Source organism: Lycium barbarum, chromosome 2, assembly GCF_019175385.1.
Source record: "Lycium barbarum isolate Lr01 chromosome 2, ASM1917538v2, whole genome shotgun sequence".
Taxonomy (NCBI): domain Eukaryota; kingdom Viridiplantae; phylum Streptophyta; class Magnoliopsida; order Solanales; family Solanaceae; genus Lycium; species Lycium barbarum.
Window position 1 is genome coordinate 148,602,416 of NC_083338.1, and position 24,746 is coordinate 148,627,161.

Sequence of the window (24,746 nt, forward strand, 5' to 3'; positions counted from 1 at the left end):
AAGGATCCCATCTATCAAATGTTCAATCTGCAAACCAAGACAAAGTTTTGCTTTTCCCAGATCTTTCATCTCAAATTCTTTCTTTAAATATTCAATCGCTTTTTGGAGCTCTTCTGGAGTTCCAATTAGGTTTATGTCATCAACATAAACAGCAATTATAACGAACTCTGATTTTGCTTTCTTAATAAAAACACATGGACAAATGGCATCATTTATATATCCTTCATTTATCAAGTACTCACTTAGGCGATTATACCACATACGCCCTGATTGTTTTAAACCATATAATGATCTTTGTAATCTGATTGAATACATTTCCCGAGACTTTAAACCAAATGCTTCAGGCATTTTATATCCTTCAGGAATTTTCATATAAATTTCATCAAGTAGGCCACATAGGCTGTGACAGCATCCATCAGTATAAATAATGTGACATTTTCTGATGTTTGGACTGTTGGTCCAATAAACATTACGTTTATCAAGATGCATCATTTTACTTGGTAATTATTTCTACATCAACATGCTTTAAGAGACGTAGTACTCAGATCCTCACAATCTTATACAATATTGCGTGCCATATTGTATCAAAGATATCGTCGACAAGATATCATTTTGTATCGGTTCGCAATTCGACATAACTTACTGAGATCTCATCACTTCATCATTTTCAGGTACCTGAACCTCGCATAAAGTTTCATGAAGTGTTATGTCGTCGGCTCTTCAAGAGCATTTTGCCTCCTTATTATGATCATTTGCTCCTCCCTTTTTCAAGGATTATTATATTTAGAACCGATTGGTCTACCATGCTCCATGCATGTTGTAGACTCTATCCTTCAGGGACATTAAGAGCATTTTGCAGATGAAATATGAAATAGTAGGGTCAGCAAATGCTTCCAGCATTTGACTTGAATTATCTGAGGATCATACTGATGATAATTCACAACATATTTCTTAGCTGCTTATTCTCTCCCCCTTATTTTAGTGACATATGTCCCCATTTTCTTTGGGAAAATCCATCTGTGTGCATCATGGTATATCCATTAATTATGTACCGCACATCAAATGCTAAAAGATGGAAATATCTAGTTCCTGACCCTGAACCAAATATGAGGGGAGAGTTTATCAAAATTTATTGATCTGAAGCATACAAATGCTGTTGTATGCAATATATCATATCTCAGACCAACATTTGAAACTCTGTTCTCATAAGCAATGGTTTAGCTGTATTATGGAAGCATCTAATGCCAAACCAACTTAGATATAAACCAGCATTATCAAGATGATTGTCTTGATTACGTATTCTAAAAATTGTGCTTCCAACTCAATCATTTTGAGCAAGCAACTTCGTAAATGTCAAACTGCCAGTTGACAATAAACATACATGTGACCGTCTCATAGATGCATCTATTTAAGACATCACATTGCAGGTGAAGGGGCCCACATTCACCTTTTCTATTTTTCAGAATTTTGGGGATTCAGTCCCAACATTAGCTGGTGTAATCAACTTATCATGAGAACAAGCAAAACAAACAAATTTTTGAAGAATCTTCTAGTTCTTCAATATGTTTTTAATACTCAATTAGCACATCAGATTTAAATCAGGACAACCAAAATGGTATTTCCAACTAATAAAATTATCTATATCCGTAAAATTTAAGTTTACCATGACGAGTGCTATTTATTTTAGTAAACTTCTGGTTTAATATTGCATGAGATTTTATGTCATAAACTTCTGGTTTATTGTGACATGTGATCCATCGTACTCAGGTAACGATCATATATATATTCCTTACCCGTAGTAACTTAAAAATATTCAATTTTTCAATCATTTGTAGTCCCAATGTGATAACCAATTTTATTGCTAGTAAACTTCAGGTTTACTACGATTTATAACAATTACGATCTGGGATAAATGGTGCAATCATGTATAACCTCTTCAAGAGACTTTATATTTTTTCATAATCAGATAATATTTGAACACTGTTGGTGTCATGGTACTCGTAAACAAACAATTATCTCTTCTGGAGTCCTTGATTTTTGTATCACCAAATATTGCGTAGATACTGCTAGTATCATGGGAAAAAAAATTGGTTAGACACTACTGGTGTCATGAAAGAAACAGTAATTAAATGGACATTATAAATTGTAAATTATGAAAAGTAAACATTAAGTTCTAACTTCAGTATTTCAAATATCTCCTTCAAGAAGACTAGCCATTAACATCTGAATATTTTGTATCAAAGCAGCAATCACATAGTAATCACACCCTTCAGGAAAGGGATACACCAATGTTTATTTCCTTCAAGGAAATCAATAGCAACTAACCATAATTTATCAATGTGGTTATAGTAGAAAGCACTTTACTCTGCTTCCTTTTTCTTTAAAATGATACTTTAATAAAATTATTCAAGATGTTTCTACATACGACAGGTACGTGTTGCAATGCCTTAATTTCATACCACACAATAAAATGTATATTCCTTGTATTTTATCTCTCCAGGAGATAGGTTGTGATATTTCTTCATTCACTTTGGGAAATGAATCCTGATTATTCAAATGTGCTTGCATACGACACTCATCAATAACTCGTTATTTTCCTCAAGCACAAGAAGATATTGCTTCAGAATATTTCTCAAATATTTTACCGATTCTTTCTGCTTCATGAGTAAAGTTTAAAGTTTTACCACTTCGGGATTAAATTTTAAATGTTTACTACTTCGAGAGTAAATTTTAAGGTCTTACTACTTCAGGAGTAGATCTCGGAGTTATTTACTACTTCAAGAGTAAATTTCAGAATTCTACTACTTGGGGAGTAGAGCTCGGAGGTTACAACATTCGAAGTAGAGTTCAAAGTTTTGCTACTTCGAGAGCAGATTTATGAGTTTACTACTTCGGGAGTAAAGCATAGAATATTCGAAATATTTCTTCTCAATTATTCTACCTCTTCTGGAGTTGAGTCGTGATTTCTTCACAACCAAGAGCACGTCCATATTTATAAGCTTTACTACATACTATCACATTCACTTCAGGGAATAGATCCGTATTTGTAATATTTATTAGAAGTTTCATTCTTCAGGAATGAAATATATCTGAAAGTGGCTTAATCATATCAAATAATGATAGCTTAGTACCTCTTTTAACATATTGTTACTTCTGGAGCAAATCGAGGCATAAATATGATGTAGAGAAATTTTCTCTAACATATCTTTCAGAGTATACCTGACTTCAAAGCAATTATTACTTTAGGAGCTAATATGTAGCACCGTGATATATTAAATTTACAAAATTATTATAGAATAAATTTACATATTGATAGACAGTAACCAAAAATTGCATCAACCGTAATTTTGATGCCTCATCACGTATTGCTTTTCAGGAGCAATAATGATTTCTCTTTATTCAAGTTCTGCCGAAGTGCTAGCAAATTTGTTTCTGCTCATAGTTAGAATCAAAGGTATATAACTTGAAGAATTCAAAAGATATAAATAAGGAGAGCTAGGGCATGACTTTAGCTGGACATGTTCAAGCAGTATAACAAAACATAGATTAGCCACTCCTAAAATGGGAATCCAGCCATATATAGATCAAAATATCCATGTTTATAACTTCAGCATACTCATCCATATATAAGATTGTTTCATACGTGAATTAAATTTGGATTCCAAATATGGCATATAAGCTTTCATGATAAACATGGAACAACATAAAAGATGTTTTGGCTATTAGACATGGCAACATGAAAAATTCAACATTCGATGACTAAAGTGTGTTTTATCTTGAAGAGTTTACAAAAGTATTCAGTGAATATATTGAAGAGTATTACTTACCTGGAACCCTCGCATAAAGCCACGGTATTATCAACACTTAAGGATGCTACTGGCAACATTTTACTATCTCAATTGGTTAGAACTTCGTACTGATAACGTGTTATAAAATGAAGCTAAAAGAGTCACAATATTAAAGGATGAAAACCATAGAAATAGAATGACAAAATAGGAGAGATTTTTACTATTCTTCCAAAATGTGTTACAAGTGTATTTCATATGAAAACTTATGCCTCTATTTATAGTGCTACATATGCATTCAATATATGAGAAAATGGAGGAACCATTAAGATGGTGGAGGAAAATGGAGGAACCATTAAGATAGTGGAGGAGAAACATTATATTTGTGTATTGGACATCCATAATATATTTCATAACAAGAATGATAATCATGAGGAATCAATATCATTTTAGAGTAAAGCTTTCTTTTGAGTCTGAAAATAATCTTAAGAGATTCCCCTTATATCAAAAGTTAAAACAATTCAGTCTCAAAAAACACTCAGTCGCACCCGGTGTTGACACAAATTCAATAAACACATGATATATATTTTTACATAGATTATACTCCTGACATCTCATTTTAACTTTTTTCACGCCTATTAAGAAAATAATAAATACAAGGTATAGTTTATTAAGTTACTCATATTTATTAAATATTTTTTGAGAATTTAGCAATATGAAGAAGAATTACTTGTTTAAATAAACAATTACCAACTTTAGTCTTGAAGCCCTAAACCGTTAATTTGTAACTACAGTCAATTTATACATATTCTCACGTCAGTTCTGTGATAACCATGCTAAGAAATATAATTTGATGTAAGCATCGATTATAAATAGATTATTTCGTTCAGTCTTTTGAGGAAGGGCAAAAGACGATTATTAATTATATAGTAATTGTTTAGGAATTTTGAAAATCTAAGTGCTTTGAATAGCTTATCCTTCTATGCTAAGGAATCACTTTTGCACCTTTGGAACAGGACAAGATGTACGTACACTTTGTTTTATTTTCAAAATGCAAGTAAAAGATAAAGAGAAGGTTTAGAATGAGTGTTTGTGGACAGCAGACACCCTACACAAAATAATAAAGTGAACTTCCACTTTAGGAATTATTAGGACAAATGCATAAAATAGAAAACCAACTTTAAGAAGGAAGGGATGGTATAACTTTTTGACAAGTAATCTCCTCGTACCAAGAGAAAGTAAAAGGTCGAGATTCAAACATTTCATGGCTAAGTTTCTAAGTTTTAAATGTTCACTTATTATCACCGAGTGTTTATATCAAATCATATATATTTATTATAGTTAAGTAATTTAACAAAAAGAAAATATATGCCGGTTAAGAATTAATTAAAATTAAGTGCTAAAAGTCTATATGCAAATATCATACCTCTATTAAGTTGGTATAAATATCGAGTGCGAATAAGTTTTTATCGTTTTAAACATGTTAAGAATTTTATCCTTTTTAAAGGCAATCGACTATGACCTTTCCTATATCTCCATTAACTTAACTATGTGGAGAACGAAAAGTGAAAATTGATTTAAATTGAATAGTTAGATTTTTCTTTTTATAAAGTTTGAAACTAAAGGAAGGATTATTAAAGTTTTTGTAGAGGGCCTAACTATCACGTTAGGTTGAAATTTGAAAAGGAAGCAGAGAAGTCTAATTTAGCTAGTAATATATTGACGCACAAAAGTAGATGTAGAAATAGACAACCACAATTAGTATTGTTTCATTTTTCTTTCTTTCTCATGGATAATAAAAGGTGATTGAAGATTTTGCATCAAAATATTATAATTAGTTAATTACTACTATAACGTTATCTTCTGAATTTAATATATAGCAGATGAATGTCTTGTTCAAAGACTATATCTTTCACTTTACTACAGACAAGATGCAATATTTAGACAAGCGGGCATGCATTAGAAAAAATATTACTGAAGTTTTCAGAAAATTATTGGGAGAAAACAATTAATACACTTTTTTAACTACAAACGCCGTCTGTGGGGATCGAACCCACGACCACGTGGTTAAAAGCCACGCGCTCTACCACTGAGCTAAGACGGCTTGTTGTGCTTGTACTATTACTAAATCAATAATTACTTTACATCTTGAGGAGGTACGGTAATTTAATCAACTTGTGTGATATTTTTTGGGTTTAATTTTAATTTTACTAACAGGCTAAACCCTTTACTCCCTCCGTTCCATATTACTTGGCCACTTTTTTTTTTCACGTCCCTTAAGAAATCATAAATAAAAGATTGATTTTACTATTTTACCCCTATCTCTCTCCAATAAATACATTCTAATCAATATTGACTATTTTCAAGAACATATAATACTAAGGGTAAGATGAAAAAGATTTAATTAATTTTATCTTGGTTTTATAAATGAACAAGTAAGTTGGGACATATATTTTAAATAATATGGCCAAGTAATATGAGACGGAGGGTAACATATTTACAAAGATGAGTAACTATTTATAGTATGGATCAATTGACAATAAGAAAAGAAGGTAAGTAACTTTTATAATGGACGAATTAAGTAACTTTTATAATGGACGAAACTATGAGACAATTCTTCTTAAATCCAATCTACTTTACATTATTGGCTTAGCATAATTGAATGTGATATTTTTCTACCCCGTATTTCATAGTTCTGGAGCCCCCAAATCCAGATTGATTTGGGACAAAGTGACTTCAGAACTCAAAAGGTTAAGAACCAAGACATTGCTACTCCACCACAACCTTTGGTGATCTCATAATTAGGGGCGGAGACAGAGGAGTGCAAGGGGTTCAATTAAACCCTTTCTTGTAAAATTGTAGAGTACTATGTAAATAGGGGGAAAATGAATTTTTTTCACATATAACTGGCGAAACCAGGAATTCAAATAAGAGGATTAAAAAAATATTTCTATGTAAAGGGAATTCAATAACTTACTTATATGTAAACTTGGAAAATAAGAGAATTAAAAAAAAAAATTCTAGCCGGTTCCAGTCACCGGTTACAATCGGCCCGGTTGACAGGTTTATTCGCCACTGCTCATAACATAATTGACGATTGTATGTATATGTCATATGTGGTCTCTCTTCCCCTACCAACTGTTCTATCCGTGTAACTTTAAGGAAATTGTAATTATGCCAACAAATTGAATTGTACCCAAAACTCCAACAGTCCTGATGAAGAAAGGCACTAGCAGCGTAAATGCAAGATATATAATTGAAAATAAGGGTAGAAAAGTAGTGGAAGAAAGTGGTGAAGATTTTATTTGTAGTTGACTATAAGTTTACGAATGTGCGAGCTTTATTAAGGCTGCTGATTAGATAAATAAGATGAATTGAAAATGAATCAGCACACACTTGAAATCCAAAATTTTTGTTACTTATAAACTTTGCCTCTTGATTTACTACTTACAAGACTTGCTTCATCAACTTTCAACTCTACTTAAACTGCACAATAATTATAAGACCAACAATTTTTCTGACATGATTTTCTTACTCTATCAAACAATCAAACTGAAATGGATATTCGTAATAAATCCATCGTGATCTCATCGATGAGTCCATTGAGCAAATGCTTCTCCATATCCTTTATAACATCATCTTTTTCGAAGAAGCCAAACATTATTTGTTCAGTACTCCAGCCAGAATCCCACATGGAGTTCACATCTGGATTCCCGTTCTGCATATCTTTACAGATCATGTTATGCAAGTAGTCTGCTGCATCACATTCATCACTCATATTTCCATTTCCACCATAGGACTTCAATGTGTCGAAATCTCTGCAGAGTTTCTTGATAAGATCGTCCAATGAACTTGTCTTTGTATATCCGATGGATATTGTGGCATAAGGATGAACATTTAGCTCCTGTCTTATCGCTTTCCTTTTCATTATCTCATAGCCGCAGTCTAGCATAAGTTTAACGTCTTCCCCTTGGTTATTTTGATCACTGGTGTGGAGAATGCTGATCGGTATATTGAGCTTGAAAATTGCTTCTGCTGTGTTTAGAAATAGTTGATTTTTGATTACTGATTCCTTGAATTGCTTTTCAGGTTCTGTCAATGGTTCTTGTGCCACTAATGGTAGAGTTGTTTCGTGATCATTTCTAACAACCTTGGAAATTCCCTTGCCTCTTTTTTCTGCAATATCAAAGGGTAAGGAACTTCTTCTATTACATGTAAATGAATGGAAGAAAATATTTTGTATATCAGTACCTGTAGATTTGGCAGGAAAACTTTTATTTTGTTCATCATTGAAAAGCTTACTGTCGTTTGAGTCTTCTTGATGAATCCCTGCAACATCGATTGTGAGAACCAGCTTGCAGTGTATGAGCTATATTTCATCTAATGTAATTCTATCTCAGAAAGGGTTAGATTTAGCAAGGACCTCTAAACATAGTAAAGGCTGAAGGCTAAGAATAAATTTTCATATAAAGCTCCCGCCTGCGGTGTGATGCCGTGATATTTGGTTATGCTAGAAAAAAAAAAAAGGAAACAAGTATTGAAGAAGAAAGGCTTTGACGTGATACCAATGTCCTTAAAGAGATATTACCCGTTTTCTCTTTAGGGGATTACAAGCAATTCTCTTCACGATCCAACAAAGCCTAGTATACTGCATATTTTTCTTACCCTACTTGAAGGGAGTCCTTATATTTATAGAACTTCATAAATGACTCTTCATGAAATGTCATACTCTTTCACAAATAGATATGTCTGTTCAATTTAGGATTTAAGACCCAAAATATTACAAACTAATTCAACAGGTTATAGCGGTTGGTGTTTGAAAAGCTTTAGTGCCAATGATATTTGATTATAGTGGTTGGAGTTTGAAAACCACTAATTATTGGGGTGTAGAGTAATAGGACTATTGTCTATACTTGTAAGGTGACAATACTGGTTTATGCTAAAGAAAGTATTAAAACTACATTCGTTAATTTGTAAGAAGTTACGACTACTTTTGTTCTGAGTCCAACTAATTCAATTAGATACTCATGGTCTGACATACCATTAAATTGGTCCATAGCTTGTGATATCTTTGGTATATCTTCTCCGAGTTTCTGGTCTGTGGATATTTCAACTTCTTGCAACATTTTTTCTTGATGCTGCAGGAATCCAACAAAGCATGTTATGAAGATATTGCACACGTACAACTAGTTTTCTAGATATAAAAACTAACCCGAATTGTTAAAAACATGTCAAGCGCATAAATTAGATTAAACTTTCTTCTCACAGATGAACTTACATTTTCATTTGAAATTGCAGTTGCTGAACCTATCAGGTTGTTGCGTTCCTTTTCCATAGTTGTGTTGCAGGAGGTACTGTTTTCTATTTTACCATGTAGCTCTGTTCGCAAATTGAGTATCTCCGTGCTCACATCTGGCTCATTAGATCCTATTTTGTCCGCTTTTTCTTCTCTTGTCTGGCTTTCAGTTAACTGTGAGCAGCTTTTGTCATCCTTTTGCAGCTTCATTTCTTGCAATGTTGCGGATAGCTCGTCTATTTTTGGAGAGGTCTCAGTAATATGAATTTCGGTATGACATCCCTTCCTATACTTAGATGGCAGATCGATTGGCTTCTCTTGCTTGGATGACTGATTGATACTGTTTAGCTTCTCTGATCTGGACGATACTTCCTTTGGCAATGCATTATGATCAGCATTTTTGTTCTCGCTGCTTTGCATGATCACTGCAGAGGTAGAAGAGTTCCGATGCTTGGCAAGAGCTACTTGCTTTATTCCATTCGTAAAATCTTTTGAACGTGCTCCATTTTTGGACTTGGTAGAATTTTTCGTACCAAGTAAGGATTGATTCCGAGATGACTGCTTCTTCTTTGAACTTGCTGCGCCATTCCTTGCTTTTGGTGAAGTTATGGTTTCCACTTGATTTGCTTTGTGTGTTCTTGCTTCCAAAGTTTTGTTCGAGGGCAACTGCTCTTTGTTACCTGCTTGACGCTTCTCATCTTGTCCCTCGGATTTTTTAAGCTTCTGCATGTGATGCACTTCATCTTTATGTAAGGCCTTCTTTTCATTGCTCAAAGGAAATCTGTCTGTCTCTTTCTTTTCTTGTAACACAATATCGATTGGAGGCGCCCTAGATGTTTGTGGCTTTTTTAGCTGTGAGATAGTCTCCTTGATTTCGATTGTTTTTGTGATTTTCCCCTTGAAACTTGTCTGATTTTGTTCTTTCTGTTTCTGCTGGAAGTTAACTTGATGTCCTGGTACTTCTTGATTTACTTGGATGATTTTACTATGTTGCTTATCCATCATGCTGTTGGTCATTGGCAAGCCTGAGGGCACCGCTATACTCCGCTCTTCCTGTTGCTGAACTCTACCAGAAGAAACCATGTGATTGCTCGTGCTCGGAGATGCACGAACATTTTCAGCGTTAACCACGTATTTTGGATCCTGAACTGGTAGCATATTACTTATCATGTTTTTGTCAACACTACAAGATGGCCTATTCTCAATCTCCCGAGTGCTAATAGGAACTGCACTTCTCTTTAGTACTGGCCCTTGCTTCCTTTTGGGATCTGACCCTTTCCTAGCTGCATTGTTATCTTCCTTTTGCGGGAGTTCATCGAGTCCCATTAGTTTTGCAATGACATTCGAAATTCTTCCTTTCTCTGATCCTCCACTTTTCGTTCCACTTGACTGGTTCTTCTGGTCCAGATTTTTGAAGTCTGGGGCGCAACTAGCTGACCTTTTATGGGATACCAATTTCTTAGTGTTGAGAGGAGGTTGCTTTTCGTGCAGTTTAGGAGCTTCATCAGGGTATGTCAAGGCCATGAGCCGCTGTTTGATGTCATTTTTTGTTGTCTCTTTGGTGATATATGATGAGTTTTTAGAGGGCTTATCGAATGAAAATCTTGGCCGCTCTAATTGCTTCTGATCAACTATCTTGACATTAATGCTGTCATCTTCCTCCTCCTCATCCAGTAATGTAATCCGATTTTTGCTTTGAGGTTTGATCATACGATCCGAAGCTTCTTGGAGGTTTACGAGCATCCTCAAGGACTCTTCCAAATCCATAGCTCCTTTCAACAGTTCTTGCCCGACTTGAATTGAGTTTCTATCGAAATTTATGCCATTGGAACAGGCTCTTAGAATCTGGTTTAGTTTTTGTATCCCTTTCGATACTTCATTGATGTGAACATGAGAGACGGAAGGGAACTGACTATTATTCGGAAGATGATATGTTCTCCTTTCCGTCTTACTTATGTCCATTGATCTCTGACCGAATTGATGGAGAAATGTTAGCACAGGATTTTTACTCGACGAGTTTATTTTAGTAAACTTTCCTCCGTTTTCAATAGCAAATGCGAGGGCCATGGAAAGATCTCCGAGATTTTCAGAGTTTTGGACTCTCGCAGTAGCATAGGGAACAATCTGTGCTGAAGATTCTTCAACACGAAATGATCGGTTGCTGGTGCTACCTACTTTTGAATTAACCTGAAAAGTGTAACATGCAAGCTGAATGAGATTTATTGTTACAAATAATTTTCAAGATGTCCTGATAGTGTCAAGTGAACTTACGGATTCTAGAGTTTTCATCTGTCGAGATCCTCTGTGAATTTGTCCTGGATTAGCACGAGCATCTGTCGGTTCATACATATCACAAGTTTAGTTAACAATATCACCTGTAATATGTGCTTTCTAACTTTACTACCATGAAAACTAGAGAAAGTTAGAGCTATTGAAAATAATTGACACTTCTTTTATTGAGTTTTTCTGATAGAATTTTTCTGCCTCTTGTTTCTTATGTCTATGTGGAGCCCAGGAGCGGAGCTAGAGAAAAAGTTGCGGGTTTGGCAGAACCCAATAACTTAGCCAAAACCTTGTATTTGTGTTAAGAAATTCACTTAAAATGTACTACTAATAATTAATCGAGAATCCAGTAAACTGCCATTTTTACACTTCAGAACCCATGCTCTACCTCTAGAGGAGCCTGCAGAAATATCTGTTCTATCTATGTGGAAACAGTGGATTTCCTGATTGATGATGATCAACATTTTGGGGAACTGATACATACACTCCAAGTATGTTTTTTTTTGTAAACTTGTATGAGTTATGTGTGAAACCCATGCTTTACTTTTGCATCTCATGCTTCTAGTTCTTTAACTTAGTCTTTTCTCTAATTTGTGAAACCATAGAGTATTTAATAATAGAAGATCATGTAGTTCAGTGAAGTGTGAATAATCATCTGATAGGATAACAACTCTTAGTAATTTACATAGCAAAACCCTCTCTATTTGCAGTTCCATGACATAAAAGATTGTCTTTGAACTATGTATACTTGCAGGCTTGGAAGTTGCAACTATCATCACTCAAAGAGCATACTAATTCTCTATCACAGGATAATTGTCATAGAATTTTACACATTTCAATCTGAAAACTCCGACTTATCGTTTCATTAATTCTACGCGCAATCTCAGCTCATGCATAATTTAACAATAATATCTTAACGATATAAAAATGAAGAAAATCGTGTATTAGCATTTTATTAATTTACCTCTGGGTGTAGAGTATGAATAGGTCGTATTTTGAGCAGCCGCCACTCGTTCCTTACGAAGCCTAAGATCATGCAGCAGCTTCTGCGCGAAATCCGACTTGCCTGACATATTTTCCTGTCTTACTACGGAACAGATTTTTTGGACTAAACCTCCATAAGAGGGAACTGCAAAATTCAATAAAAGCAAATAAATGTAAAAAGAAGAATATTCTTAGATTGTGTTGCAGGTCAATTTACTAGTAGATTGGTAAGGTACAGGTATGTAATGTGTGTGAAGTTGTTATGTCACTTTGGTGAGAGGGGTTTTTCAGTGTTGGGTAAGGTGGAAAGTTGGGAAAAAGTAATAAGTAACATTTGAAGTTGAAAATAAAAATTGTTATCATACACCACTTGAAAGGATTGACTTGAAAGTTAGCTTAGCTCTCACTCAGTGTTGATCTCTATCAGAAACACACTGGTTGCTTGGCTTTCATTCTAATCCAAGCAATGTATTGTATGGGCACCAAATAGCTTCAGACAAAAGATTTCTCTTTATTGACAGTCTCCTTTTCTGTTCTATAATTTGTTTTAGCCTAGTGGTTAATGAAGAATGATGAATCGGACATCGGGTGGGAAGGGAAATTTAAAAAAAAAAAGAGTGACGAAAATCGAGCGCTCCCCTTAACGGATCTTATGCAGTGTGAATCTGAATCAGTCAGAGCCCAATAAGGATACCGAACACCGGGTTGGAGACCAAACAATAAAAGATGAAGAGTGATGAAACTAGAGACAAGAAGTTAGGTAATATCTTCTAATATGCCTTAACACTGGTAAAATAATTGAGATGTGTTGGGCTAAAACAACTCAAAGATACTACTAACATGGTGTAATATTGTTCGCGTTGGACTAAGCCTACCCCACGGTTCTTCCCAAAAGACCTCACACCATTAAGACTATCACTAAACCTTATATGTAATTTATTTTTATTTTCAGCTACCAATGTTGAACTTTTGTTCATGCCCCCAATAAGATGCGCACAAGTTAAGCGTAAATACCAATGTTATGAAAAGATATATATCTGCTTTGATTAGCTTAAAGTTGTTCTCTTGCATGGGCGTAACATGGTTTTTGGCGTGATACCTTGGCTTGAAGAATACAATGGTTCTTTTTTGCTTTATAACAGCTGAAATGTTGAGAATTTCCAGCTTTCATTTTGGGTATGGGTGGGCTACCTTTTACTAAAGCTACTTTGAGTTATCCTGGAATGGGAGATGATCTAAATCCCAATAATAGAAGGTTATGAACGTAATTAGCTTTTTGCATTATTTCAACTTGATTAGCTCTTTCACCACATAAAAAACACTGCCAGTCACCACCAATCATCTCTACCACCAACTTTCGTTACCACAACCACTATTGGCAACTTCTCCATACAACTAGACTAGAGGCCGAGCTAGAACTTTTGATAAGGGGATTCAAAAAGATAAAAAATGTTTTTACCAAGAATCGAACCTGCAACAATGAGCTAAATATTAAGCCCCTATGTTGCACAGCTGAAGTCCGTATTATGTTAAGGGGATTCATGACTTAATATTTATACATAAATAACTACTTTGACCTTATATATACAGTGTAATTTCACAACGAAGGGCATTCAATTGGAACCCCTTGTACTCTTGTAGTTCCGCACCTGCATACAGCCATGACCATTACCGGCCACATTACAATTGTCGTCGCCGGGCACCACATTAGTCAGCCAAACCCGTTAGCAGAGGCAAAGCTACAATATTAAGTACGAGATCGAACAGACCCACTATCTTTTGCTTAGCTCCCATATTTATATAGGAATTTATTAAATATGTTACTATTTAATTGCGAATCCAATAACGAAAACGAGCTATGATTCAATGATAAGTTCAGAACTTACAAACTTCAAATCCTAGCATCGTCTTCCGGCCTGTTAGCTTTTAGAGTACAGTTCATTTAAGAAACACTAACCACGTAAATTAAATTTCCCCCCTAATATTTTGTGGTGTAATATTTATTAGATTTTAAATAAAGATAAATTATCCATATTAAAATGTTGAAAAAATAAATACTCTTAATTATTCAGCGTTCAAATTTAATTTCATTACGATATGCATTTACATTCAGACGAGTTAATCTTAATAAATCAAACAGTCTTAATTGATTCACAAGACGAAATAAGTCTCAGTTGCTAAAGTTCCCTTAGAATTAAATTGATCTGAACTGAATTTGTGCTTAAAAACTACCCGATTATGGCTCAATCTCTTTTCATCAATCTCACCATTTTAGTTTTCTATTTCTTTCGAGAAGTGTGTTAATCCGTATAGAATAAGCTTTATCTGAAGGCATGTGTACTTCAGAGGTTTAACACACAATTTGAACTAGAGGCAAAAGCTTTCCCCATTTCTTCCAAAAAGTGTTTCGACCCTTATACGGTGAGCTTTACTTATAGTCGTGTACTACATGAGAACTCCGAATTAAAATGATGACTAAATAAGAGGCAAAAAGAGTTTGCTTTGGACTAGACAAATGTATTTTCGTCCAATGAGCAAGATCGGATCTAGAATTTTGAAAAGATGCACTCCATGTATATTATGAAAAGGTGGATCCAGAGTATAAATTTGATGATAACGAAAATAGAATAGTAATTTTAGTGTGTCTAACTTTGAAGTTTTGAAAGAACAAATCAAATAAGGAATGAACGAAAAAGAAACAAAATACTCCCTCCGTCCTATAATAAGTGTCACCTTAGCCAAAAACACGCATATTAAGAAACCAATAATGCAATGTGATGTTTACCAAATTACCCCTACATAATAAAAATAAATTACTTTACTTTTTTATTAGAGCATGCACAAGAAGTAAACCTTTTGGCATTGGGAATCCAACAATACCAGGTTACTATGTGGCTTTTCAAATCATCATTTAGATGTTACTTTATTGTCTAAGGGTAAAATTGGACAAAACTAGTCAATTTAGGTCTTGGTTTCCTAAGGTGACACTTATTATGGGACGGAAGGAGTATTTAATTAGGCTAAATGCATATACAGCCCTCAAGATTATTTTTATTTTTTTAAACAAAATGTTCTCAACATTTGTCACACTTATCTTTGCACTAACTCTCATACCAGACAATAGGACTCGTCTCTATCCATTACTATCTCGGCAAAATGGATACTTCAATACAAATGTATTTCTTCAAAAATGTAAACAGCTGAACTTGTCTCAAGATAAAGGAACTAAAACCAGATAATGCAAACAACTAAGCAAGCAACAATCTCTCAAAAAGATCAAGTAGATCAACGGTAACGGTGGAGAGACAGAGTCTGGTTCCTTTTTCAAGTTGCCCTTCTTGACAGACGAGACTTGTGGTGCAAATGTCCTCTTCCTCGGAGTCCCCTATATTTCTTACCAGCTGAGGTGAGACCACGCAATTCCCTGTGCTTATGCATTGGGTTGCAAATCCAGTTGATTCTTAGGTCGTTGCGAATAGCAGCATGGGCTTGGTCCATAGTACTTATAGGTAGAATCTTCGTTAATCCAGCAAAAGTTGAGGACTCTAAGACCACCCAATTTCCTACTAGCACGCTCCTCAGCAATAGATCTCTTGCTGCGCTGGAACTTTAATTGGGTGACTCTCTGGTTGTTGGTCTTACCATACACAATACCCTTGGAAACTGGCGTCTTCCTTCCACCACGTTTCACATGAACACAGTATACCACATAGCCCTGCTTGGCCTTATATCCCAATCGGCGTGCCTCGTCAGGACGGGCAGGCCTGGTGACACGGACAATAGAGGGAAACTGGTAGTACTACCAGCACCTCACCCTGTGCAAGAACCTCATAACATCTAACTGTTTCTTCCTTTATAGCTCCGACACATAAGTGTAAGCCCCCATTGAGTCACTTGTGCTACTCTTCTCCCTCTCTACTGCTCGGTTATGGCACTATTTAGACACCTAAATTAAGGTTTGTTCCTATTGAGCACTTCAACAAGGCAAACCATGCCAATTAGACACAGAACGGGGAATCTTTCACAAAAATATAGTGCATGATTCCCACATGCAGTAACATAGAAAATAAGCAAATCACAAAATGACATGTGGCAATTGATTAAAAAAATGCGATGTTTAATAGACAATTGTTTTTGTCCCCTCCCCCTTTATCTTCTTCCTTTCACCATCAATATACCCACCACCAGCTTTTTCACTAACTAGATGCTATCACCACTATAATCACCACAACCCTTTACCATCTTCTTCATTTACCGCCATCCCAAGTTCACAAGTGTTGCCGCACTTAAGTTAGAAGGTGTTATATTGATAAATTTCTTATTCACTACTAAAATTATTATTGTAGACAAACTATGAAAAAATTGTTCTTCAAGTCAAAATAAGGAGTACCAAAGTAAGATTAGTCTAATTTTTGTCCATGGCATCGGCGCATAGCTAATCGAATTTGGTGGCAGAGCTAATTAAAAAATTTGTGTATTGCAATGATTTATGGCTGAATCTATTATTTTTCAAAATAGTCTTTTGTTTTATTGCTTGTATATTGTTTCTGTGATGAAAAAGAAAAGAGAAAGAGAAGAGAAGGTAAAGAGGGATTATGAGACCACAGACTAAATCTTGTTCTCTTTTTCTTTCAATATGTGGGTGATACTTTCTTTTTTGTCACTGATCTCTGCAGAATGCTGGGCTATTATAGAAGAAAAATTGGCAACTGCAATGGCGAATGAGGGAAAGTGATTGTGAAATTAAGGTAACATGATGTTTGTTTCAATTGGTCTATATGATGGTGGTGGAGTTGGGGTGAAAGGATTTTTTTCATTTGGGATGATTTGCACTGTGATGTGATGGAGGAGTGGTTATGGCGGCGAAGGGGAGCAGGATAAGAAAAAGGAGATAGGAGGAAAAAAGTTGAATCTTGTCACGCGCTCAAAATAAGTATGATACACACTATGCCATGTCAGAGGTGTGTGTCTAATTGGCATATGGCTTGAGTTGAAGTGCCTAATAGGAACAAATTTAGTTTAGGTGTCTAAATGAAAAATCTTGACAAATTTAAGGAGCCGAATATGAATTTGGCCATTTAATTAAGACACAATAATGGATACTAAACATGACCATCCCCGTGGTGGGCTCAGTTTTGGAAAGGAAAAAACAACAAGATAGACATAGGAACCCCCAACCTCACCTAGATAGGTACACTCAATAACTATTGCACCATGTGGCACTTTAAACTTGGTTGTCTACAATTATATTTAGGGAAAATAACACTTTTAGTCCCTGTGTTAATGCTATATTATGATTTTAGTCCTTGTGTTATCCAGCCTATCACTATTGACCTTCAATTTTACCATGTGAGTGATTTTGATCCTTCAGTTAAAAGACTCTAGAAAATTTAACAGAAAGTTAATTCCACTGAGGGGAAAATTTAACAGAAAGTTAAAGTGGGCTTAAATATGCATTCGTGGTTATAGTTCTTATTTTGATGAAGTTATTAAGTCACTATTGGTGGCTATATTTGGGATTACTTCTACTCGTGTAAAGCCTTGTTAAAAAGCAAGAACTCTTCTCAAGAAACTTCAATGATGAAGAGGTACGCAGAGATGGAAAAACTTGCTCCAAGTTTGCAGGATCAAAAATTGGCAAAAGATTCATCTTTAGGAAGCAAACGGTGGGTGCAAGTTGCTGGTCAACAAGCAAACAAAAAACTTAATACCTGAATTGCCCTTTAGTGAAGTTAACTTCATGTTAAATTTTTCTAGGGTCTGTTAACTAAAGGATCAAAATCATTCACATAATAAAATTGATGGTCAATAGAGATAAGTTGGATAACACAAGGACTAAAATTATAATATAGCACTAACACCGGTGGGTGTAGGGTGGTGGTCAACAAGCAAGCAAAAATTTAATACCAGAATTGCCCCTTAGGGAACTTCATGTTAAATTTTTCAAGGGTAAATTAACTGAAGGATCAAAATCACTCACATAATAAAATTGATGGTCAATAGTGATAAGCTGGATAACACAAGGACTAAAATCATAATATAACACTAACATAGGGACTAAAAGTGCTATTCTCCCTTATATTTAACAACTTTTGAAAAAATATAACACTACTATACGACTTAGAGAGGGGATCGGAACTTGGGTAGATCTGAATCCAAGGCCCCACCTAGTTATGCCACTACCAATGAGACTGTTGTTATATGCACGCTTTATCATTCTTTTGAGGAAAAAAAATATTTTCATTAATTATGAATATATACTAATAGATCATCTTTAATGCAATTCCTTGTAATGAAGACCGATATATAAATTAGATGTAATTTCATCCGGTGAGGGCCCTTTCGGAACTTGCTAAGGCTAAACATAGCATATTATTGCGCTATCAACTATAAAAATAGCTTATGGGACGAAAATTGCAAATATCCCAAAAGTAGTCGATACCTCCCTCTCTTGTTCAGTTTGGAAATTTCGTGTGGCACAATCACACTCTTATCCACTTTGTTCGACCAAGAACTCATTGCTAGGGCTGGGCATAAAACACTGAAAATCGAATTACCGAACCGAACCAGGGTATTCGGTATTTCGATTTTCGGTAATAAAATTAAAAAAATTCGGTATTCGATTTCGATATTTGGTATTCGGTAATTCGGTATTTACCGAATACCAAAATAGTTATTAAATAGAGGGCCATTAAATTAATAGTTCAGCCCATCTGCCCATGCATCAATAACAAGTTAGCAAACAATACCCATCAGTTTAGACCATATTGTGGAAATCTGACTCACGTTAAATTTATGATTTTTATACTTTCCAAGTAGAAATTAGATAAGCGGATGGATTCTAATACTCAATAGTAATATAACAATACCAATATGCATTCTAATCATAAGATTTTGCTCAAATCTTGAAAGTTAAATCCCCAAATCAACTGTCACTATTAATCACATATATTCATTCAAAATGCACAAACCTGGGTATCCAAATTTACAGGTAAAAAAAATTAAGAAACCCCAAATCTGTGCTTGTTATCTAACCATTGATGTAATACAGTGAACTCGACTTAATATGGTATTACCGAAACCGTACCGAACAGAAGTTTGATTTTCCATTACCGATTACCGAACCGAAGTTTGGAAGTTCGGTATTTAGTATCTACTTTCAATTACCGATTACCGAACTCGAATTTTGAAAATACTGAACCGAATACCGAACTCCCACCCCTACTCGTTGCATCTTGCCGCTTTGCTCGACTAGGACACTGGCTCAAAACAAGCGAAGTCATCTTCCCATCCGGTGTCCAGTACCCGCATTGGAGCCCGACTAATCCAAATTTGTGTCGGGATAGTCCCACATTTGGGGGCTAAGCACTCCCTAACAAGGGTGACTCTGTACCCAAGGGAGTTCGAACTCGAGACCTCTTAGTTTAGGATGGAGTAGTACCAGCCATTACACCACAACCCTTGTTGGTTCGTCTCTCATACTATTTCATCATGAATTTGCATTACTTGCATCAATAACTAATTCATAAGATGAACGATTATGACCTCTTATGAATTGCCCAGACCTTCCTCATTTGTCCGATTAGGCATACCAGTATATTAAAGAAAATTTAAAGTGGAAATGCAAATTCAAGTTGCATTTTGTTTTTAGCTTGTACTAATAATTTGGTTCTAGACTAGTTAAACAAAACATATACTCTATAACGCAACAATTACCATACAGTGAACATATATAATTAATGGATTGGGTTTTATGTGCAGAATAATAATATTAGAGTTGTTAAGCAGTGACTATGATACTCATGTCAGATTTATTGTGGTGTTGTTAATATATATGTTTATGTCATATTTTATTCAGTATAACAAAATAGGCAAAAGACATAAATCGACCCTTAAACTATACCCCAAAAGTCAATATCACACTTAAACTTTAGTAGTAACCTATTACACACCTAATATATAAAAAAGTGATATTAATTACCCCTCCGGACACCCAAACCCAAGCGCGTGTGTGCCGAATTTTTTGTGCACGTGAACAGTTATTTATTACGCATTAAACTAAAAAAAGAAGAAGGAAAAATCAATTAAAATCCAAATCCCGACACTTAAACGGTCATATTACCATTACCCGTACATCAAATATACCCGATCCATCAAATATTAAGAACCCTAATTTTTGTCTCCCAAATTCGTGAAATCTGCCCCAATTCGAACTCAAGCTCAGATTTTTGAAGAAAAGGTAATTTTTGTCTCCATTTTTTATTAGTTCCTCTCCAACTAATTTTCCCTTTTGTTTTCCATTGTAAAGCTTTATTCTACATTGTAAAGCTTCTTGTTCTCCTGTAGGAACTGTTTTTTCGATTTGTTAATGTATGTTTTTTTCATTTTTTTGTATTAGTTCCTGTGTTTTTCCGTTGTTTTTTCCGTGTGTGACTAGCTTCGTTTATGCCTTTGGATTTCGGGTAATGAAGGTTCCATAATGGCTAGATTTGGCTTGTCTAAGATTTGTAAGGAGGAAGATGATCATAAGCTTTCTGAAGTGCGATGTAATCATGGGTTTTTATTGCCTTTGAGGACCCATTGGACCCCAAGGAACCCGGGTAGAAGATATTGGATTTGTCCATACTATGGTGTAAGTGATTTTTCATCAAGAATTGAACTTTTCTAGTTGAAAGTTTTATGTCTTTTACCTATATTTGATTGATTGTAGGGTGCTAGATCATGTGATTTTAATCGTTGGAAGGATGATGAGATTGATCCAAGATCCAAATTTGTGATTCCTAAACTAGTGAGAAGAATTAGTGAACTTGAAGCATCATTTGAAGCTTCCGCAAAAGTTGATGACAAGCCTACTATGTCTACAAAATCTGTAGAAAGAAAAATTGATATGCAAAGCATAGAGATTGAAATGGATAATTTTGGAGAACAAATTAAGAAGATGATATAAAAGGAGAAGAAGTGGAAGAGCAAGCTGGTCAAGTCCAACAAAAGGGAGACAATACTTTGGATTGCCTTGTTGTGTATTGACATTTTAGTTTTAAGTTTTGTGTTTCAAAACATGTACTTAAGAGGTTATTATATGAAGTTTCCCTAAGAGGTTAGTGTACTTGCTAAGTCTTTATTAGAACTTGTTGGTGGTATTGGTAATGTTTATTAGAACTTCTTGGTGGTATTGTTAATGTTTGGTTTAGTTTGATTTTTGAAACCCTTAATGTTTTTTATTGCCAAGTAAGTATGAAATTTCGGAAAGCGAAAAGTAAAGAAATTCGGAAATAAAACATAAATAAATTACAAGCCGACATAAATTTCATACATAAACTTTAAAAGTGACAAACACTGAGATCTAATCTATCACTATGATCTCCCTCTTTTTCTTAACAATGAAGACTACGCGGTTCCTACCTTGACAGGCTTGGAAACACAACACATTCCCTGCCCTCAATCCGTTAGCATCAATAAATTATTTCTAGCCTTGAGATAGGCGCGTATATGCACCAACTTTGTACTTCATATGGTACGCGTGGTGGTTGTAGAGAACAACAGTTTCGTGGTCAAAGTTTGGAAGAAATTCCAAATTATTAGGAAGGATCTGCAAAAAATACATGTTATTACTAAAACTAAAACAATTGAAAATAAAAAATGATCTCGTTATGAAATTAACACTTATGAAATCATCATTTTCAACGTACGATCTCATTAACGTTTTCTCGAAGTATGCCAACATTTTGGACTGAAGACTCATCTTAGAGTGAAGGCTACAATGAATGAGAGTTTGAGTGAAAGAGTTTTGAGTGAAAGTTGGAGAGTGAATAATTAGTTGTGAGTGAATTAGGTAGAATGGCTAGACCTATTTATAATGTGTTATTCATTTAGTGTCCCTGACTACTAACTAATCAGTCACTAATATTACCTTCAAACTTGTTGACCCCTAACTAATCCGTTCAAAGTTATGATAACCATTCAATTCCAGTCAATACCATTCAATACACAAATGCCAATACGTTCAAAGTTAGACCACCACAACTACTCACTACACTACCATTCAATACCATTCAGTACACATATGTCAATACGTTCAAAGTGTTGACCACTTCAATCATTCATTTCCATTCAATACCATTCACAAAAAGTCACATATGTCAATTCAGTACAAAACACTAAGGCTAGTTAAATGCAGTCACAGCTGCCCAAAAACAGTCTTAATTGTATTCACAGCTGCCAAAAACAAATTGAATTGCAGTCACAACTGCAAAAATAGTGTTTAGTGATGTCTCAGCTGCCAAGGACAAGCCTAAATCCTACCCAAAAACCTTCAAATTTAATTCTTATAATGCAGTCAAAGCTGAAATAGTAACACCAACAGAATGCAGTCATAGTGGAGTAGTGGAACTTCCTTGGCTCGATTGTGTAGCTTTGGCCATTTTCCCCCTCATTTCTCCAAGCTGCCTTGATGTCATAACATCTTTTCCCTTCCACTTCACACCACATGTTGCCTTATGTCCAAGAACACCAGTTACCACTACTGAAGACTTAACAGTTCTAAACCTTTGACTTGGCAGCCCAGGCTACATAAATGAAAAAAGACTAGTTAATGATATTTGTAAGTAACTAAGAGTTAACAGAAAATGATAGCTGAGTGGTAAACAACTTACATTAATGATAGTTTGCTCACTTTGTGTGTGCAACATCCCCATTCCAACCATACTTGGCCTGCTAATACCAACATTCTACAAAACAAAAGAAAGCATTAGAAGCTATTAATTTATAACCTATTATTGAATTATAAAGTAGAATTACCTTCTTTGAACCTTTTGGTCTACTTATTTTATTATAAAGTAGAATTACCTTTTTTGAACCTTTTGGTCTACCCCTTTCTCTGCTAGTTGGAGCAGCTGCAGTAGTTGAATTTAGGACAGCAGTAGCAGTTGTAGGATGTGGGACAGTAGTAGCAACATTTGGGACACTTGGGCCAGTAGCTGCATTACTTGAATTTGGGCCAGTAGTATTAGGCTCTCTAAAACATCTCCTTTTGTTGTGACCTTTGGTATGACATTTGCTGCATGCCATCTCAATTTCCCTCTTGGATAATTTTCCAGTATTCTTGTTTTCTGCAGCTTCTTTCCTTCTTACTTTCTTGGGTCTGCCAGACAACTTCCTTACTTCAGGTGGTATAACAAAAGGATTTGTTGATTCTGGCCACATCTTCATATTCAGAACTAGCTGAATGAAGTGGTTGTATGTCTTTATGTATGTTTCTCTTTTATACCAATGAGAAATGTAGTCCACTGGGTTAAGCTTCCTATGGTGAAGAGCTGTTATTACATGAGGACATGGTATGTCCTTCAACATCCATGCTCTACATGTATAAGTTTGCTTAGGCAGATCCACAATATGCCTATACTGTCCATGAAGCACCTCATACCCTGTATCGGAATTCCACTCAATACTACACTTCATGGACTTCTTTGTGTTGTCTCCTAGTAACTTCATTGCCATTGGAGAAACATCACAGATTCAACTGTTACAAAACTCCCTCAATTGTCCTACGCTCTTCATCATTTTCACCCTTATCTCCTCAAGCATTGTAATTATACTTTTGTGTCTTGCAGCCAATATCCAAGAGTTAAAACACTCAGCCATGTTATTATCTACACTATCAACTTGTGTGGTATATTTGAAGTAAAACTTACTCCATCTTTCTGGATTGTAGTACATCAATTTACCAAGACAAGCCTCTCCCAATGTTTTCATGTAGTTAAGGTTATCATTCAACTCATCCTTAAATGTGGACCTTGCACACCTCCAAAAACAGTTTCTTCTCTCAAGACCTTCGTATTCTTTGGACCAATTTGCCAACACATGCCTAGCACACATCCTATGTTCAACATTTGGCAGTTGCTCCTTTATGGCACCTTCAAGACCCTATGAATAATAAAAAAGTTGGTTTTTATTAAACATAAAATAAAGAGTAAGAAACAATTATGAATATGATGTAATTAAACACTTCATATTACCTTTTGCATATCTGTTATAACTGCCACGCCTGTCCCATCTCCCAGTTGGAGATTTTCCTTTAGAATTTTAATAAACTATGTCCAGTTATGCTTGTTTTCAACCTCAACTACTGCCCAAGCAAGTGGCAGCATCTGATTGTTTCCATCTTTACAAACAGCAACAAGCAGCTGACCTTTTGAAATTCCCTTTAAAAAACAACCATCCAAACCAATATATTTCCTATATCCTGCCAAGTATGACTTATTCATTGCATCAAAGCATATGTAGAAGCCTACAAATCTTTCTCTTCCTTCAATTGTCTCTTCACTAAGCCTCACTACACATGTACTACCTGGATTAGACCGTAGCAACTCATCTTTGTAATCTAAAATTCTGTCAAACTC

General features: G+C 35.1%; 1 protein-coding gene, 1 non-coding gene and 1 pseudogene across 2 annotated transcripts; all 3 read right to left on the reverse strand.

The window, feature by feature from the left end:
- Positions 1-5,817: 5,817 nt before the first annotated feature.
- TRNAK-UUU (transfer RNA lysine (anticodon UUU)) lies at positions 5,818-5,889 on the reverse strand. Its single transcript has one exon. It is a non-coding gene; the product is annotated as a tRNA-Lys (tRNA).
- A 1,289-nt stretch (positions 5,890-7,178) lies between these two features.
- Positions 7,179-13,089, reverse strand: LOC132628011 (uncharacterized). The gene is made up of 6 exons (XM_060343676.1): positions 12,329-13,089; positions 11,353-11,414; positions 9,064-11,268; positions 8,827-8,923; positions 8,037-8,114; positions 7,179-7,961 (listed from the first exon to the last, which is right to left on the reverse strand). Exons 1-6 carry the CDS (start codon positions 12,435-12,437, stop codon positions 7,333-7,335), a joined length of 3,180 nt encoding a protein of 1,059 aa, XP_060199659.1. The 5' UTR covers positions 12,438-13,089; the 3' UTR covers positions 7,179-7,332.
- A 2,316-nt stretch (positions 13,090-15,405) lies between these two features.
- On the reverse strand, positions 15,406-16,529 carry LOC132623591 (large ribosomal subunit protein eL15-like; annotated as a pseudogene).
- Between the last annotated feature and the right edge of the window lie 8,217 nt (positions 16,530-24,746).

Bases quoted from the DNA above. Each gene is read 5' to 3' on its own strand.
- LOC132628011 (XM_060343676.1), bottom strand. From the start codon at position 12,437: ATGTCAGGCAAGTCGGATTTCGCGCAGAAGCTGCTGCATGATCTTAGG. The intron at 11,415-12,328 runs GTAAATTAATAA...ATGAACCGACAG, and splicing joins TTCATACTCTACACCCAGAG to ATGCTCGTGCTAATCCAGGA. The intron at 11,269-11,352 runs GTAAGTTCACTT...TACACTTTTCAG, and splicing joins AGATGAAAACTCTAGAATCC to GTTAATTCAAAAGTAGGTAG.